The 19,943-nt window shown below is 36.9% G+C and overlaps 1 protein-coding gene across 3 annotated transcripts in view; it reads left to right on the forward strand.

The window, feature by feature from the left end:
* GLCCI1 (glucocorticoid induced 1) overlaps positions 1-19,943 on the forward strand; it is a 119,923-nt gene that overhangs the window by 18,414 nt on the left and 81,566 nt on the right. For all 3 annotated transcript variants that reach the window (XM_033420607.2, XM_004265552.3, XM_033420606.2), the window contains exon 2: positions 15,724-15,875. In XM_033420607.2, coding sequence (XP_033276498.1) covers positions 15,724-15,875 — 152 coding nt within the window. The remainder of the gene's footprint in view (positions 1-15,723; positions 15,876-19,943) is intronic.

Raw genomic sequence — 19,943 nt, forward strand, 5'->3', positions numbered from 1 at the left:
TTCAATTAGTTTCTTCACTAGGTTGGGCAGGAGCTAATTTCTCTACTAGGTTACGTCTCTAAGACTAACATTAATTTTTCTCAGAGTCAACACAATAAAATATTGGAGGAATATTAAAATGTTTAAAAATATATGTATATATATCTGGTTCTATAAGAAATTTAATAACTACATTTGGTTATCAGATATTCTGGAAATTCTTAGTCTTACAGATGTGCTGAGAGAATAACTATATGAATTTACAATCCTTCTCTGGTCATTTCTTTCATGTAATGATGGAAGACTTACCTTAGAGATATTGAGCATTCTGCTACTCTCTTCTCCTTTGAAAGTTACTACCTGAATGGCTCACACATTCCAGGAGCCCTTATGTTAATTCCTTTCCAAGCTGTTGGTTGTTTGAAGCTATTCTCTGGTAGATTCTTCAGGACAGACTTATGGGAACAATATTCCTTGAGTTCTCATGTATTATGTAGCAAGAATATACAAGACTATAAGAAGTTTTAATCTATGGGTTTTTATACTTGAAGGTCACTTTAGCTTCATTAAAATGTGTTTGATTTGGGCTGTATCAGCTGTATCATTTTCTCAGATACATGTATAGTCTTTCAATATGTAGTTTGAAGTTATCTTTTATTCCTGGAGAGTTTTATTATAGTTTTTTATCATTTTTTGCTTTGTTGCTTTGGTCTTCTTCAGGGACTCCTACTAAACATATGTTGGACAGTCTTGCTTAAGTTACATATTAATTATTGTCTCTTAAAATCTTTTTATCTCTTCTTTTAATTCTAAAATTTGTCTTATGTTCCATTTTCTACTTTTGGAAAGGCATTAACCCACTGTGCTTCTTAACTTAGTCTTCATTCCTGAAATAAGTTTTTCTTTTATTTCTAAATCTTTCCTGAGTTTGATCACCTCTCTTTTCATATCTTCCTTGCTCTCAAACACATCATTTTTAGTTTTTCTAATTCTGAGGTTTTTCATTGCTTCTGTCATTTAAAGAAGATTTTTAGCTTGTTTTGAACTGTTAGATCACAGTTTTCCCTACTTTAAAAATCAAGGAGTTTGATCAGTAATATTGGTTGTCATACTGTGGTAAAGATATAGCCCATTCTATAGCCTTTATTATAGTCTTTTTTGTTAGTTTTTTTTTTTTAATTGGGATATAATAGTGGATCTGTCTCATTTGGTTAAAATTTTTCTAAGTTCTACCATTGCTTTAACTGGAAGTTAAGTACTTTGAAACAAAATTTTGTTAAACATTTTGTCTTCTGGTTAAGGAATATTTGCTTTCCTTTCACTTACTATATTAATATCCATTTTTGGTCATCTTATTTTCATTGTTTTATAGTTGCTAATACTTTGTGATTATTTCTTTAACATTTGAGACCATTAGTTATATAAGATTTTAGATGTTTGGAAGCTCTATTAATCGAATTCATTGGAAGTTCATAAAGTTTATAGAATGTTCTTCTACTAATTATGACTTTGCCAGGGTTCCTTAAAGAAATACCATTTTCCACCAGAAAAAATTGAACTTAAAAATCTTTAGCGTCTCAGCTGCCATATATGTAATTTCTTTATAGATATATTCCAGATGTCAGAACTCCATCTTAATTTGTTGTGTATTCTTCCAGTGCTTGTCACCAGCCTTCATGGCCATCTTGGTGAAGTTTTCTTTTACAATCTTGATACAAGAAGATACTCTCTTGGGTTTTCTTTGAAAACAGGCTGAAGGCCTTCCTCCAAATGTCGTATCTCAATTTATGTATCATTTGACACAAATTTGAGTGAGCTATAACCTAGAGAAGAATCATTCCTAAATGGCTGCTTGACTACATTTTTTTGTTTGTTTTTCTTGACAGACCTCAGGTTACAGGCTGTGTCAGGCCTCATTTGGTGAGAAGCATGTTTGTTTCTCTTGTCAGCTTCTTGACTGGTTCCTTTCCAGATTTCTGCAGGGCAGCCATATGGTCATTTCGGCATGTTTTCTAGATTGCTTCTATGGCAGGATTCCAGGTCTTGATTAGTGTTTCAGAATCTACTCACACTGAGAGGGCTTTAGTTTTTGCCCTTTAGTTTTATTTCAGATAGCATATTCAGATCTGGTGTCCTTCCTGTCTCATCTGAAGTTCATTTGATTTTGATGATTTTATTTTATGTGGCCCATGTATTTGGCTAACTTTTTATCTTCTTATATTTTAAGCAAGGAAGGCCCGTAAAGGCCGTTGGTGAGGTGCCTAGACTGTGCTGATTTTGGAAAACTGAATCTAACAATAATTCGATTAGATGATCAGTATTAATGTGCATTAGATTGGCTAGAGAGGTACACCAGTCTCCTCCTTTCTACTTTTTTTATTCTTACACAGTTCTTTAAATTTGTTTTTTTCTTGGTGGTGGGGGGAAGGATTTATTTTGAAAATTTCTCTCTGTAACCGTGAGGCAAGGAGAAAATTACTCATAATGTTGGTAGTGATGTTTAAGAAAAAATTGTTCATGACACTTAATAAAGATTAGTAAAGCAGACTTCATTCAGGGAGACTATCACGATAGTTGTAGGGACCACTGCAATGTGATTTTGTAGTGGGGGAGAAAGATTGGGCTCAAACTTGGAATACAACTAGGAAAACTGGGGATGTATAGCCAAGTAGAAGGGTGGGGTAAGTAGATAAAAAATTACTGAGAGGAAAGAAACATCAAAATAAGGGGGATTCTGGCTAAACAGACCTAAACAGGATTGTTAATGAAGGCAGACCAGGTGGTCAGATATTACATGGGGGATGGTGGAGATAAGAAACCTAATCAGATATCCAGCGTGATCAATATTGAGGGTGGGGGATTCTGGTTAAACGTTAAACTGACATAGTAGGATTCTTGCTAAAATTGGACAATACAGAGATGAACACAGAAGCCCAAAATTTAGGGCCTAATTGGAAAGAGTTCAGAGGAGGCTGGCTAAAGTTTGGTCAAGGAGAGACTCTTCAACAGTGATAATAAATTTAAAACTATAACTTTCAAGGAAGTAGCTCTCAATACAGAAATACTGAAGCAAATTTCTATTAAGAAAACAGACCTTTAGGAGCTTCCCTGGTGGCACAGTGGTTGAGAGTCCGCCTGCCAATGCAGGGGACACGGGTTCGAGCCCTGGCCTGGGAAGATCCCACATGCTGCGGAGCAACTAAGCCCGTGCACCACAACTACTGAGCCTGCACTCTAGAGCCCGCGAGCCACAACTACTGAGCCCACGTACCACAACTACTGAAGCCTGCGTGCCTGGAGCCTGTGCTCCTCAACAAGAGAAGACACTGCAGTGAGAAGCCTGTGCACTGCAATGAAGAGTAGCCCCTGCTCACCGCAACCAGAGAAAGCCCGCACACAGCAACAAAGACCCAACGCAGCCAAAATAAAAATAAAAAATAGATTTATAAAAAACAAAACAAAACAGACCTTTAGTTAAGTTCATGCTTAACCTCAGTGAACCAATAGCAAGATATTCTCTACCCGTATTTACTTTTGGCTATTTTTGATCACTAAATTAGGAACTATATCATTTCAGGGTTTTTTGAAGTTGAAGAAAAGCAACTTAATGTCTTATATTCAGTCTCTGCTCCATGAATTTGTTATTTTGATTTCAGTGATAAGGATTGAAATTATAATATGAAGGAGCAAATTCAGACATCATGAAACACTTATTTTCTCTTAAAAGATAAAGGTTTTAAATAAACAGGCTATAAAATACTGTAATATTTGGAGACTCAGGCTTAAATTCTTTAATCAAATTAATTATTAAAATCTAAATTTTACTTTGCTTATATATTTTATTTTTCTTTGACACTTTGATTTTATAAAAAGGAACCTACTTAATGTAGTTTTTCAGAATTTCTTGTATTTTTTTAGGAAGCAAATTTTATTGTAGTTAACTTTTGTGTGCAAAATGCCCTGTTTGGGTGGGAGGGAATCTTTCCAAAGAAGCTGTATTGAACTTTTTGTCTGTTATCTCATCTTTCTAAGAAAGCATTCCTAAGCATTCTGTCTAGAGTGCTTTGTATTTAGGTTTGAAGGTTCTTATTGTCATGGCTGGCACTCAGTTTAGAAAGTGACCTTTTTGAAGGAGATGACTAGAAGTTTAAATTTACTAGATTCTAGAAGGTTAGCTGCTAAGTGCAGATTTCGAAGAATTGTTTGACTTTTTTGCAGCAGGATATTTTCTTGGATTTATATTCAAACTTTCAGTGCCTCTAAATGGAGTAGATTATAATCAACAAAATGATTTTATTTTTGAGCACCTGCAACTCTAAAGGATCTAGTCCCAATCGTTTAGACATAGGTTCTTAAGATTTTAGTACCATTAAATTCACTTGAGATACATATTTAAAATTCACATTGTTTGGTCCCACTAGCAGAGAGTCTCACATTGTTGATGAGAAATTGGGCCCAGTATTGAGCATATTTAACAAATGTCTAACACGTTGAGAAACATTGCTTTAGGACCTCAGTGGTTCCCAAGGCTGATGATGCATCTGAATCAATTTGGTCTGGTTTAAAAAATATGTTGAGGGCTTCCCTGGTGGCGCAGTGGTTTTATTTAGTGGTAGTGATTACCTGGTTTCACTACATATGAAATTACTATTTTCCTGATGCCTGTTTAGCTTAAGTAATGATGGTAAGTATTTATTTAATTGATTTTCTTTCATACTTTAGAATATTGATTTTAGCAATTTTATTGCTAATATTTTTTATTAAATTTTATTGTTTTTTAAGCTCTTGTAAATTCAAAGACTGTTTGAGGATACTAATGTATGTTTCTAATTGATAAGGTATCCTCTTATTTTATCTACTTGAACTGAGGTAATTTTGTAATAATTAGTAGAGAAATACTGTGACCAGTTAAAAACTAAATATATATTCTAATCACAACTATAATCATGAAATAAGAAACAATTTATTGTGTTGAATATATAGTGTAGACCGCCCTTATCCACAGGGGATATCTTTCAAGACCTCCAGTTGAATGCCTAAACCTGCATATAGTATTATACCCTGTATATCCTATGTTTTTCTTATACATACATACTTATGATAAAGTTTATTTTATAAATTAGGCACATTAAGAGATTAACAACAATTAATAATAAAAGTTATAAGTATATGCTGTAATAAAAGTTATGTGAACATGGTCTCTTTGAAAGTATCTTATACAAATATAATGCCTTTTCCATTTTAACTAAGTACCTATCACACACTGTGGCCCTAACTTTTGCAGTTTTGAGGTGCAACAGCAAAGCAAGCCAAATTTCTTTTTCCTTCTTCACAATTTCACAGATAAAAGATTTGTTCTTACCATAGATCTTAGCAACCAGAGCATTTAATTTTTTTCTTCCTTTATTAAGTTGAGAACTTTGACATTTTTACTTCAAGGGAACGCTTTACAGCTTCGCTTTGGCATATCCAGATTGCCAGCATCACTAGTCTGGTGCTTTGGGCCATTATTAAGTAAAATAGTTGTTATTTACACACAAACACTATGGTACCAAGACAGTCAATTTAATAACTGAGACAGCTAGTTAGGTGACTTAACAGGTGCGATATGCTGGACAAAGGGATGATTCACGTCCCGGGCTGGATGGAGCAGCATGGTTCTCATCACACTACTCAGAATGGTGCACAATTTTAAACATTATTATTATTATTATTATTATTATTATTATTATTATTATTATTATTGGCGGTACGCAGGCCTCTCACTGGCCTCTCCCGTTGCGGAGCGCAGGCTCCGGACGCGCAGGCTCAGCGGCCATGGCTCATGGGCCCAGCCGCTGCGCGGCATGTGGGATCTTCCCAGACCAGGGCACGAACCCGTGTCCCCTGCATCGGCAGGCGGACTCTCAACCACTGCGCCACCAGGGAAGCCCTAAACTTATTATTTTTTAACATCTTTATTGCAGTATAAATTCTTTACAATGTTGTGTTAGTTTATGCTGTACCACAAACTGAATCAGCTATATGTATACATATATCCCCATAACCCCTCCCTCATGAGCCACCCTCCCTATCCCATCCCTCTAGGTGGTCACAAAGCACTGAGCTGATTTCCCTATGCTATGTAGCAGCTTCCCACTAGCTATCCATTTTACATTTGATAGTGTATATACGTCAGTGCTACTCTCTCACTTCATCCCAGCTTCCCCTTCCCCCGCATGCCCTCAAGTCTGTTCTCTATGTCTGCGTCTTTATTCCTGCCCTGCCACTAGGTTCATCAGTACCGCTTTTATAAATTCCATACATATACGTTAGCATGTGGTATTTACTTTTCTCTTTCTGACTGACTTCACTCTGTATGACAGATTCTAGGTCCATCCACCTCACTACAAATAACTCAATTTTGTTCCTTTTTATGGCTGAGTAATATTCTGTTATATATATGTGCCATATCTTCTTTATCCAATCATCTGTTGATGGACATTTAGGTTGCTTCCATGTCCTGGCTATTGTAAATAGTGCTGCAGTGAACACTGTGGTACATGACTCTTTTGAATTATGGTTTTCTCAGGGCATATGCCCAGTAGTGGGATTGCTGGGTCATATGGTAGTTCTATTTTTAGTTTTTTAAGGAACCTCCATACTGTTCTCCATAGTGGCTGTATCAATTTACATTCCCACCAACAGTGCAGGAGGGTTCCCTTTTCTCCATACCCTCTCCAGCATTTATTGTTTGTAGCTTTTTGATGGCCATTCTGACTGGTGTGAGGTGATACCTCACTGTGGTTTTGATTTGCATTTCTCTAATGATTAGTGATGTTGAGCATCTTTTTATGCATTTGTTGGCCATCTGTATGTCTTCTTCGGAGAAATGTCTGTTTAGGTCTTCTGCCCATTTCTGGACTGGCTTGTTTGTTTTTATGATACCGAGCTGCATGAGCTGCTTGTATGTTTTGGAGATTAATTCTTTGTCAGTTGCTTCATTTGCAAATATTTTCTCCCATTCTGAGTGTTGTCTTTTGGTCTTGCTTATGGTTTCCTTTGCTGTGCAAAAGCTTTTAAGTTTCATTAGGTCCCACTTGTTTATTTTTGTTTTTGTTTCCCTTACTCTAGGAGGTGGGTCAAAAAGGATCTTCCTATGATTTATATCACAGAGTGTTCTGCCTATGTTTCCCTCTAAGAGTTTTATACTGTCTGGCTTTACATTTAGGTCTTTAATCCATTTTGAGTTTACTTTTGTGTATGGTGTTAGGTTGTGTTCTAATTTCATCTACATGTAGCTGTTCAGTTTTCCCAGCACCACTTATTGAAGAGGCTGTCTTTTTTCCATTTTATATTCTTGCCTCCTTTGTCAAAGATAAGGTGACCATATGTGCGTGGGTTTATCTCTGGGCTTTTTATCTTGTTCCACTGATCTATATTACTGTTTTTGTGCCAGTACCGTACTGTCTTGATTATTGTAGCTTTGTAGTATAGTCTGAAGTCAGGAAGCCTGATTCCTCCAGCTTCATTTTTCTTTCTCAAGATTGCTTTGGCTATTCGGGGTCTTTTGCATTTCCATACAAATTGTAAAATTTCTTGATCTAGTTCTGTGAAAAATGCCACTGGTAATTTGATAGGGATTGCACTGAACCTGTATATTGCTTTGGGCAGTACAGTCATTTTCACAATATTGATTCTTCCAATCCAGTAGAATGGTATATCTCTCCATCTGTTTATGTTATCTTTGATTTCTTTCATCAATGTTTTATAGTTTTCTGAGTATAGGTCTTTTGCCTCCTTACGTAGGTTTATTCCTAGGTATTTTATTCTTTTTGTTGAACTGGTCAGTGGGATTGTTTCCTTAATTTCTCTTTCTGATTTTTCATTGTTAGTGTATAGGAATGCAAGAGATTTCTGTGCATTGATTTTGTATTCTGCAGCCTTACCAAATTCATTGATTAGTTCTAGTAGTTTCCTGGTGGCATCTTTAGGGTTTTCTACGTATTGTATCATGTCATCTGCAAACAGTGACAGTTTTACTTCTTCTTTTCCAATTTGTATTCCTTTTATTTCTTATTCTTCTCTGATTGCCGTGGCTAGGACTTCCAAAACTATGTTGAGTAAGAGTGGCGAGAGTGGACATCCTTGTCTTGTTCCTAATGTTAGAGGAAATGCTTTCAGTTTTTCACCACTGAGAATGATGTTTGCTGTGGGTTTGTCATATATGGCCTTTATTATGTTAAGGTAGGTTCCCTTTATGCCCACTTTCTGGAGAGTTTTTATCATAAATGGGTGTTGAATTTTGTCAAAAGATTCTTCCGCATCTATTGAGATGATCATATGCTTTTTATTCTTCAATTTGTTAATACAGTGTATCACATTGATTTGCATATATTGAAGAATCCTTGCATCCCTGGGATAAATCCCACTTTATCATAGTGTATGATCCTTTTAATGTGTTGTTGGATTGTGTTTGCTAGTATTTTGTTGAGGATTTTTGCGTCTATGTTCATCAGTGGTATTGGTCTATCATTTTCTTTTTTTGTGATATCTTTTTCTGGTTTTGGTATCAGGGTGATGGTGGCCTCATAGAATGAGTTTGGGAGTGTTCCTTCCTCTACAGTTTTTTGGAAGAGTTTGAGAAGGAGAAGTGTTAACTCTTCTCTAAATGTTTGATAGAATTCACCTGTGAAGCCTTCTGGTCCTCGATTTTTGTTTGTTGGAAGATTTTTAATTACAGTTTCCCTTGCTGCTTTTAATATCTTTTCTTTGTATTTAATTTTTGATAGTTTGATTAATATGTGTCTCGGCATGTTTCTCTTTGGGTTTATCCTGTATGGGACTCTCTGCGCTTCCTGGACTTGGGTGGCTATTTCCTTTCCCATGTTAGGGAAGTTTTCGACTATAATCTCTTCAAATATTTTCTCAAACCCTTTCTTTTTCTCTTCTTCTCCTGGGACCCCTATAATTCGAATATTGGTGCGTTTAATATTGTCCCAGTGGTCTCTGAGACTGTCCTCATTCTTTTTTCTTTTTCTGCTCCCTGGCAGTTATTGCCACCATTTTATCTTCCAGCTCACTTATCCATTCTTCTGCCTTAGTTGTTCTGCTATTGATTTCTTCTAGAGTATTTTTAATTTCAGTCATTGTATTGTTCATCACTGTTTGTTTGCTCTTTAGTTCTTCTAGATCCTTGTTAAATGTTTCTTTTATTTTCTCCATTTTGTTTCCAACATTTTGGATCATCTTTACTATCATTACTCTGAATTCTTTTTCAGGTAGGTTGCCTATTTCATCTTCATTTATTTGGTCTTGTAGGTTTTTACCTTGCTTCTTCATTTGTAACATATTTTTTAGTCATTTCATTTTTTTTTTTTTTGATGGGTGGGGCTGTATTCCTGTCTTACTGATTGTTTGGCCTGAGGCATCCAGCACTGGAGTTTGCAGGCAGTTGGATAAAGCTGGGTCTTGGTGCTGAGATGAGGACCTCTGGGAGGCCTCACTCTGATTAATATTCCCTGGGGTCTGAGGTTCTCTGTTAGTCCACCGGTTTGGACTCAGAGCTGCCACCACCGGAGCTCGGGCCCAACCTGTGGCCTGGGAACCAGATCCCGTAAGGCTGTGGCGTGGCAGAAAAAAAAAAAAAAGAAGAAGAAAAGGAGCAATACAATAACAAAGAATAAAAAACAAAATAAAATTAGAAAGATAAAAAATATATTAGGAAAAATAATATAATTGAAACAACTTCAACAAGGTAAAATAAAACTGTAACAGAAAAAAGAAAAAGAAAAAAGGGGGGTGGGGGAACAAGCCAAAAGGAGAAGAACAATAACAAAGTATAAAGAATAAAATAAAATTAGAAAAATAAAAGATTTATTAGAAAAAATAAACATATAAATGAATGAAGAACAATTAATCAACAAGGTAAAACAGAACCCCAATCTAAACGAGGAAAAAAGGAAAAACAAAAGCCTTGGCTATGTGGGGCAGAGTTTAGGCAGGGGTGGAACTTAGGCAGGGGCAGGGGTTACGGTGGGGCGGGACCTAGGCTGGTGGGGGGCGACTTGTTTGAGCATGGGGTAGGGCCTAGGCTCAGGACCCATGCAGCCAGAAAAGGCCTTGGGGGTGGGGCCTGGGCAGGCGATGTTCAAGCATCGATCAGGGCCTCTACTTAGGACCTACAGAAGGGGAGAAGCAGCACCTCCAAAGGAGGGCCTTCAGAGTGTGGAGTTCTGGAGTTTGGAGGCAAGGCCGTGGGTGAGGGTGTGTGGGTGCGGTTTAGGTCCAGCTCATTGGAGGGGTTCTCTGAGTGTAGAGGTAGGGCCCTGGGTGGGGGTGTAGGGATGGGGTTTGGGCTCTGCACAGCAGGAGGGAGGCTCTGAGGGCAGAGAATTAGGCCCGGGAGCCCAACAGGCTCTCTGGTGCCTAAGTGGACAGGGAAAGCACTGGCCGCGTTCCCTTCCATTCCTCCACGACCCCACTCCCCATCTCCCCCGGGGTCTCCCCAGTCCCCGCTGGACCCCTAACCATGGGTGTGTCCCGCTGGGTGTAGGAACTCCTCCCCTCCCCCAGCCACCCCTCAGGGGTTCCAGTCCCGTAGGTCTGGCCTTTACTTTTGCTCCCCCTTCCCTCCCTCCCACTCCCTCAGGACCCATGCAGCTGGAGGGGGCCTTCGTGGGCAGAGGATCAGGACCGGGATCTCAGCAGGCTCCCAGGGGCCCAAGTGGGCAAGGGAGACCTGGCCACGCTCCCTTTTGATCCTCTGCCCTCCCAGTGGTCCCCCAATTTCCCCCTTTGGGGGTGGGATCCCTTCCCCTCCCCCAGCTACCCCTCAGGGGCACCAGTCCCATCCCACCTCCACTTCTTCTCCCGCTCTCACTCTCCCCATGCCCCACGTCCTACCCAGTTGCTGGGGGTTTCTCCCGTCCCCTTAGGTGTCTGTGGTCCCTCACCAGTGCCTGGTAGGTGCCCTAGTTGTGCAGAGACGTGAATTCCATGTCCTCCTAGTCTGCCATCTTGACTCTGCCCCCCAATCTTAAACTTATGAATTATTTCTGGAATTTTCCATTTAATATTTTCAGACCATGGTTGACTGTGGAAAGTGAAACTGAGGATAAGAGGGGACTACTATAATGAAAAACCAGTGTTGATTTTTATTGTTGCACTAAATTGTAAAACCTGAATTGGTAGGTGATAATACCACAAATTAAATATATAAAAATTGGGGAGAATCAAGGCTTAGATGTTGAGGCAGTTAAAATCTAACTCATTGCCATGATAGTTTGGATAATAGCAATAACTCATCTTGTTAAAACAGAATCGCACTGCTTATGATGAATCTGTTGGTAAATAAGGCCCTACTGATATTTGGTTAAGTGGGATTATTATGGCTAATCATATCTTGGAAGAGTACTATCCTTGCCAATTTTTAAACTTATTTTGAATTTTTACCCTTGAAATAATTGACGTGGAAATTACTAACAACTACATATCTTTGAAATTTTCCTTGTATGAGCAATGGTGAGAATCTTTTAAAGCATATGTTTGAAATATAACCTTTCAAGTATATTTATTTCATATACTATAATTTTTTAAAACATCATGACTGACAGAGCAAATTTTATAACAGGATATCGATACCATGTTGTCCTACCTTATTCTATTTAAGGCAGACCGTTTTTGTTTTTTGGTATTGGTAATGTGTGATGCTTGTTTACACATTCTTAACACAATTAAGCAATAGCGTTAAATCACAGAGCTAACTGGCCAATCTGTAGATTGAATTTAGCACCCAATTCACATTTTTCCCTTTTATTACATTATGTTTATGGTAACCGCATGGAGATATAAATTTCAGGAAGTTTCCAGTTCAAAAACCTATATAACACATTTATACAACATTTAAAAGTACAAAAGCTCTTTTTGGTTAAGGGACAATACAAGAAAACTCATGAATTTAATGACACCAGAAGTGCCGGTCCACGCTGTCCCAGAAAAAGGTTACCAAATCTGTTTCTTGGCTCTCTCATTGGTGAGAATGCCCCCCTCTGATACTCAGCACAAGGTGAGTGTTTCTACACCAAATGTTGGAGCCTAGGTTTTCAGAGTCCGAGTTGATGGCCGCCACTGGTCCTTGGGACTTGGGAGCACCCAATTTAAAGTCCCTTATCCCAGTGGTCTTCACACTGAATTAAGGCCACCCATTTATGAGATACAGGAAGAAAATGTAACTTCCATTTTTTTCATACATATTTTTATTTTTTATATCATATGTAAATTTCTACTTAGGTTTATACTATATATAACATATTAGTAATATAATATATACCTCATTTATAAATAAATAACTGCACATATTGCTGCATACTTAGATATTTACTATTAGGAGTACTCAGTCAAAATAACTTGAAGACCACAGTTCTGACAGTAGCTAATCAGAGAGAATGGACACTAAGGGGAGAAATAGGAGCCTTTGAAAGTGATAGACAAAGGTGCAGTGATTAACAATATAATAAAAAAGTATAGACTAGAATATTATATGTATCAAGGGATTTGTTTATAGATTCTTTATATACTTATTATAAAACATAAAAATGATCTCTATTGTTCACCAAGGTAACAGGGGTTTTAATAACTATAAGTAGACTACATACAACTTTCATAATAGTTGGAGCAGTTTAAAGTTCAGGCACAAGTTTTTTGCATATAGTGGCTTTTCATTTTCTGGTTGTGGCTGTCCTTTAGGCCTTTTTTATTGCTATAAATGTTCTTTTTCAAGGGATAAACTGTTTTTGTCTTTTTTTCTTGGTGGAGGGAATGTAAAGTAACTTTAAGAAGTTTTAAACAAATTATTATAAATCAGATTATGAGAGAGACATGTTAATTTTCCGTGTTTCGTAAAGTTGCTAAAATTTGTGCATATTGCTTTTATAGCCAGAAAAAATATTTGAAAGAATTAATAGAAGTAATTCCTAGTAATAGAACTAAAAACAATCTGCATATCTTCTAAATTACCTATGGTAGGGGAAAAGGTAAGGAGAAAAAGAAGTAAACAGTAAAACATAGAAAACAAGTAGCAAGGAAGAATTATAAGAGGAAGAAAAAAGTTATGTGACAGGTTTAATCAAGTTTGTTATAACAAATATAAGTGGGATGAACATACCTTTTATAAGGAGAAGACATACTCTAAAGTTTTTTCAAAAAGCCTAATTGCATACAGTATACAAGAGTCACACCGAAACAGCATGATTGAAAGAAATTGAAAATAAAAGAATAGGCAAACCAGACACATTATAATAGAAAGAAAGCATAAAGGGGTGATAATGTTCAATTTGACAGAGCTTAAAAGTAATAAATGGAACAGACTACAATGGTGAAGCATATAAGCCATAATGATGATGTCATGAATCAATATGTAACCAAATTATACAGAACTAAATTTCTATAAACTTTTTTTGTTTGTTTCTTGTTTTTGGCCACACGGCGCAGCTTGCGGGATCTTAGTTCCCCGATGACCAGGGATTGAACCCATGCCCCCTGTAGTGGAAGTGCAGCGTCCTAACCACTGGACTGCCAGGGAATTCCCCAGAACTAAATTTAAATGATAAAAATTGCAAGAGATAAAGAGAATTGTTATATCTCAAGAGTAGTTTAGAAATTTTAGAGTAGTTCTCTAAGTCTGTGACAGATAAAGCTAATAATTTTATTATTACTATATTCTATATTTTTATTTCAGCTGATGTACAAGAAAAATAACTGTATTCTGAAAACAGAAAATATATGTTCTCCATGACTCCTGAAATATTTATAAAAATTGACCATGATTTTTGGTCACAAATAAAATTTCAGGTGATTCCAAAGAGTAGAAATAGACTGTCCTGACTCTCTGCCTATGGCAAAATAAAATTAGAGCTAAGTAATAAAGATAGGGAGGAGGGCTTCCCTGGTGGCGCAGTGGTTGAGAGTCCGCCTGCCGATGCAGGGGACACGGGTTCGTGCCCCGGTCTGGGAAGATCCCACATGCCGCGGAGCGGCTGGCCCGTGAGCCATGGCCGCTGAGCCTGCGCGTCCGGAGCCTGTGCTCCGCAACGGGAGAGGCCACAACAGTGAGAGGCCCGCGTACCGCAAAAAAAAAAAAAAAGATAGGGAGGAAATTTTGTAATTTTCAGATATTCTCTAACATTCTTGGGTCAAAGAAGAAATCAGAACTGCAGTTGTAATATAAAATTGGCCCTCCAGCCCTCTGTGTCCAAGGATGTGGAACCTGGAGAGGTGGATGGCCAAATGTAAGGGACTTGAGCTTCCTCAGATTCTGGTATCCGTGAGGGTCCTAGAACCAGTCCCCCATAGAAATGAAGACGACTGTATGTAAATAATATGATAGTTCACAGTATGCTGCATTTTCTTTTGTTTTACGATTTAAAAAACCCAATTTTGTATTTTGGTTTCAGAAGGATAGTTAAAGGACAGTATTCAATAACAAATGTTTCTTGGCCCTCTGTAATGTGCAAGACATTTTGTTTGATGTGAGATATAACTCTGAGTAAGACTGAGCCTTGGTGCTTGTAATCCACTGGATTTTATTATTCAATGCACATTAGTAGTAACTTATTTGAGATGCATATATGAAAAATCCTTTATAGTTTCTTTGTAAAGAAACTATAGAGTTCAGTATGATCATTTTAATTCTCAGCAGAGGTACCAATGGTACCTATATGGAGAGGAGAAGTAGATTATTATAGTAGATTGATTGAACTGTGTAGAATATCTGGAGATCTTGGTTCCTTTTTACCTCTATCACCTGTTAGCAGCTCTGTTTCATTGGACGATTTAATTTTATCCCTCTGGGCTTCAAATTCTTCATCCATAAATGAGGAAGCTGAATTAAAATGTAAGATTCTTTATACATGTTATTTTTGTGTAGCTGTGAATAAATTCATTCATAAGTATTGAGCATCAACTTCTTTTCAATCTGTAGAGACCAAACTTATGCTCTAGTTGGGGAAGAAAGACAAATTTAGGGCTCCGTGCAAGCAGAGAGTGCGTGTATCTTTAAAAAGGACAGAGATGGAGAAAAGAAGGGCATTGGGAAAGGTTTCACAGAGGCAGTGTGACACCTGAGCTGATCTTCAAGATAAGTTTTTGTCAAGTGAACAGGGAAGGAGAACATTTTAGGTGCAGGAGATAATAGAAAGTATAGAGGCAGAGAAGTGAGTGTTTTACATTTGGGAAATTGCAGTTAGTTTGTATGGCATTTAGTAGTTAACATGGGTTTATGGAGGAGTAGCAAGACATCAAGTATTGATGTATATGGGAGCTGAATTGTGAAAAATAATGGGCTTTAAGTTAAAGACAGTGAATAACCATGGAAATTTTTTTAAGCAGTGGAGGGAGGTGGTACTGTAAGATTTAGTTAGGGTGGATGCAGAGATAGCATTTAGGAAACTGGCAGTTGAGACATGATGAAGTCTTAATTAAAGTAATGGCAGTGGAGATGATATACAGGTTTTAGAATAGGTCTCTAAAATGGATGGGCTTTGTAGGGTGTGACAGCCCTGGAAGTGTATGCAAAATTTAATATGTGAATATATTTTCCTTTGGGAGAGGGTCTATAAATTTCATCACATCACGCAGGAGGGCTATTAGGGTAAATATATATTGTAGGGAAAATTGACAGAGTGATATTTTACAAACTATGAAGGTTAAATAATTTTAAGTTTTACTTTATTCATTAGTGACTAATCTTTTTTCACTTTTTTATAGTGGACAGGCCAAAATCTCATCAAGTTCGAACCTCTGGTACAATAAGGCGAACCTCTTCTTTGGATACGATAACAGGACCTTATCTCACAGGACAGTGGCCACGAGATCCTCATGTTCATTACCCTTCATGCATGAAAGATAAAGCTACTCAGGTAAAATAAGCAAATCAAAATCAGTTTTATTATCCTGCAGTTCTATTTTGATCACAGTAAAGAAAATTAATTTAATCAAATTTTCCCAGTTATTAAATATGTTCAACCAAAGAAGAAAGCCATTTCTTTTTTTTTTTTTTTTTTTTTTTTGCGGTACGCGGGCCTCTCATTGCTGTGGCCTCTCCCGCTGCGGAGCACAGGCTCCGGACGCGCAGGATCAGTAGCCGTGGCTCGCGGGCCCAGCCACTCTGTGGCATGTGGGATCCTCCCGGAGCAGGGCACGAATCCGTGTCCCCTGCATCGGCAGGCGGACTCTCAACCACTGCGCCACCAGGGAAGCCCGAAAGCCATTTCTTTTAATAAACTTTAGACTAAGTATTTTTATCATCTCGGTTTTGAAAGTTTTAAAATTATTTAATATTTAATAAATAGCACATCAGTCTACATTGTGTGGTTTTTGAGCCTTATAGTTTTAGGAATTATTTTCCTACAGAAATTAATGACTAGTAACTGTATTAGAAAATACAGGCATAACTCGTTTTACTGTGCTTTTGCTTTACTGTGCTTCTCAGATATTGTGTTTTTTTACAAATTGAAGGTTTTTGGCAATCTTGCATGGAGCAAGTCTATCGGCGTCTTTCTTCCAACAGCAATTTGCTCACTGTATGTCTCTCTGTCACATTCTGGCAATTCTTTAAATATTTCAAACTTTTTCATTATTATTATATTTGTTATGGTGATCCGTCATCAGTGATCTTTGTTGTTACTATTGTAAAAAGATTATGACTTGCTGAAGGCTCAGATGATGATTAGCATTTTTTAGCAATAAAGTATTTTTAATTAAGGTATGTATATTGTTTTTTTAGGATGTAATGCCATTGAACACTGTAACAGAATACAGTAATAGTATAAACATAAATTTTATATGCACTGGGAAACCAAAAATTTGTGTGACTCTTTATTGCGATATTTACTTTATTGTGGTGGTTTGGAACCGAACCTGCAGTATCTCCAAGGTATGCTGGTATAAGTAATTTTTGAAGAAAAGCTTGCACAGTTCCTGGAAATAATTTATAAAGTATTAACACATGGCTAAGGAAATATATGTTAAAGGAAGGATTCTGTTTAAAGCCAAAACTGAAATTCTTGAGAGAGAAAGAGAAAATCTCCTGTTTGTCACACCTTCTCTATTTGTGGATCAGAGCTTTTGACTTGAAAAGTTTTCCTTCCATGTCAGAAAAAGATCTGAAAGCATCTTAATTTATAATTTCTGAATTCTTGACCATATCTTTATAGCAGTAGTCGATTAGCATTATGAACAATACTAAAAGTATAAGAGATGGTTATTGGCCTTAAAGAACTTACAGCATAGTTAGGAAGATAAGATGTAAATGTAAGAAAATTGGTAATAGAAGATAGAGTATTATTAGGTGTTAGATGAATGGAGCATTTAAATGTAAGGGAATTCAATGGAATGGGAACATTTTTGGCTTTGTGGGTTAGGGAAATAGAAGGATTAGAGTTTCATGTCTGAAGAATGAGGAAAAGGGGAGAAAATTTTGGACATGATCTATGAGAATCTTCTCCAGTTTTGTAATTTTCTCAGGCAAGCTTGAAACCATAAAATTAGCTTCTTTATCATGAATCCTGTCAATTTTGTCTGTTTAATATTTTATGTCACCCACTCCCAGTCTTTTGCTTTCCATTCTTTGTGAGGGAAAGGAGCAGTTTGATATGGTAGGCAGTGGGATTCTCAAGTAGAAAGAACTAGCAAAACTTAGAGATGTGGGCCTGCACACTTAGAAATGGTCACAGATAATTCAAAACTATCTTTCTGGAGGAGTTGGACTCACAAGTGTGACAGAGTGTAGGTACAGAGTATAAAGAAAGAAGGTCAAGAGATCAAGGACTTAGTTTTTAGAAATGCACACAAGGGAAGGATAAAAAATTAATGTATTCACCTGGTAGCAACAAGAAGAGAAAGGAGTTTAACATTTACTGACTGTTGTACCATGTACTTTGTGTTTTTATATCCTGTGTTTCATTTAATTCTCACAAGAACATTATAAAATTACACGATGGAGAAGCAGAAGCTCAGGGAAGTTAAGTGACTTAGTATCATAAACCTAGGAATTGTTGGAGCCAGGTTTCCAATACAGGTTAATTTGTCAGCCAATCTGAACTTCAATTTTATGGTACTTTTAGGATAAATGGAATAGTGTGTGTGCATGTGTGTGTATCACCTAGTAGAGTAATTGACACCATTCTTAAAAATGGTAGCTATTCTTTTTAGGTTAAAAAGAAACCCTACCTTTTATTGAATATATGCTTTATGCTGACACTCTCCAAAAATATTATCTTACTCATTCTTCACCAAAACTCTAACAAGAGGAGACAGAAAAAGAGCAAAAGCTAAGAGAAGAAATAGTCGAGCCTTAGAAACCAAAGGAAAAGTTGTTTTAAGAAAGGAAAAATTATTAACAGTATCAGGTGCTACCGAGAGGTCATGGAAAATAGGGACTAGATTTAGGGATTAGGGGCATATTGTCTTGGAGAGTGAAATATTGATAATATGTTAGAGAAGGAAGCTCAGATATTTGGGAGTTAAGAAGAGAGTGATATGGTGATAGAAGATAAGGGCGCTGGGTAGGTTTCTTAACCACATCTGTTTCTTTATCTGCACAATGGGATTAATGAAACCTAACTCATGATAATATTGTATGACTAAATAGGGTAATATTTGAAAGTGAATATGGCAATACACATGTTAGGTTATTAGTAGTAGATACAGACAGGCCCATTTGTAACATCTGCAGGATCTGGAGCAAATATAAATGTAGACCTACATACCATATACATACTAAGTTAAATTAACAAACTGTTACATAAAATTCCCCCAAAAGCCTGAAGTCCAGGGTAGGGGCTTCTCTTGCCTGGGTCTGCTTGTAGATCGTCTATTTGAGAAACCTGACATTGATAGGAAGGCCAAATATAGGCCTCATTTTACATATGATATACTGAGGCTTAGAGAAGTGTAACTTGTACATGGTTATATAGCTAAATAAATATGAAGAGATCTGAATCCAGATTTGGCTGATTCCAAAGGTTTTGTGTTTTCTCCAGTTCCTCACTGCCTCTCATAGTAATCACTAAAGTGTATAGCACTTGACCTAATGCTTGCCTTACAAGCCTAAGAAATGGTCTTGCCCCGAAGCATTATTAGTTTAATTGACGGTATAAGATATGAACATATGTAATGGTTGTTATTGTCATGTCCTCCTTGATTAATTCTTTAATTGCCATACCTCCTTGATTAATTCTTTAACTCTTGGGGAAGGAAGTAGATATTTTTATTTATTCAGTGGAAATTAGTAAACAGAAAGTGATACAGTCATTGTGCTACAGATATTAAATACCTAGGCTGTCTGGCTTTAGTGGAGGGAATCTCTAGTATTTTATACCTTTCATATTTCCATATTTCAGCTACCTTTATTATTGAGGGTTAGAAATAAAATTCTTGTTGTTTAATGTATTTATACATTGGGCCTTTTTAAAAGAAGTAGCATAGTGTTGTGGGAAAGACTATGGACTTTAGAGACAGATCTTGTGTTCAAATCAAAGCCCAATGTGAGGGAACTTCCTGGGACAATGGAATTGTATATCTTGATAGAGATTTTGGTTACATGGGTGGATGTATTTATTAGAACTTATACAAGTATACACTTGTGCATTCTAATATATAACTTCTAAAATATAGAATATAAATATTGAAATCTAAGATGTTTAGAGGTGAAGGATACTGCTGTCTGCAACTTACTTTGAAATGAATAAAAAATAAGATCAATAGATGATAGATAGATGAATATATATGTGATGAAGCCAATGTAGAAAAATGTTAAATATAGATTCTAAATGTTGGCTTTCCGAGTATGCACTGAGAAGTTTTTTCAACTCTTCTATCTGTTTGAAATTTTAAAATAAAATGTTGGGGGGAAAATCATGGCCCATTGAACTAACTGCAATGTGTCTCACACTTCAGTTTCCTTTTTTACAAATTGCAGTTAATAA

Source organism: Orcinus orca, chromosome 9 (genome assembly GCF_937001465.1).
Source record: "Orcinus orca chromosome 9, mOrcOrc1.1, whole genome shotgun sequence".
NCBI classification, from domain to species: domain Eukaryota; kingdom Metazoa; phylum Chordata; class Mammalia; order Artiodactyla; family Delphinidae; genus Orcinus; species Orcinus orca.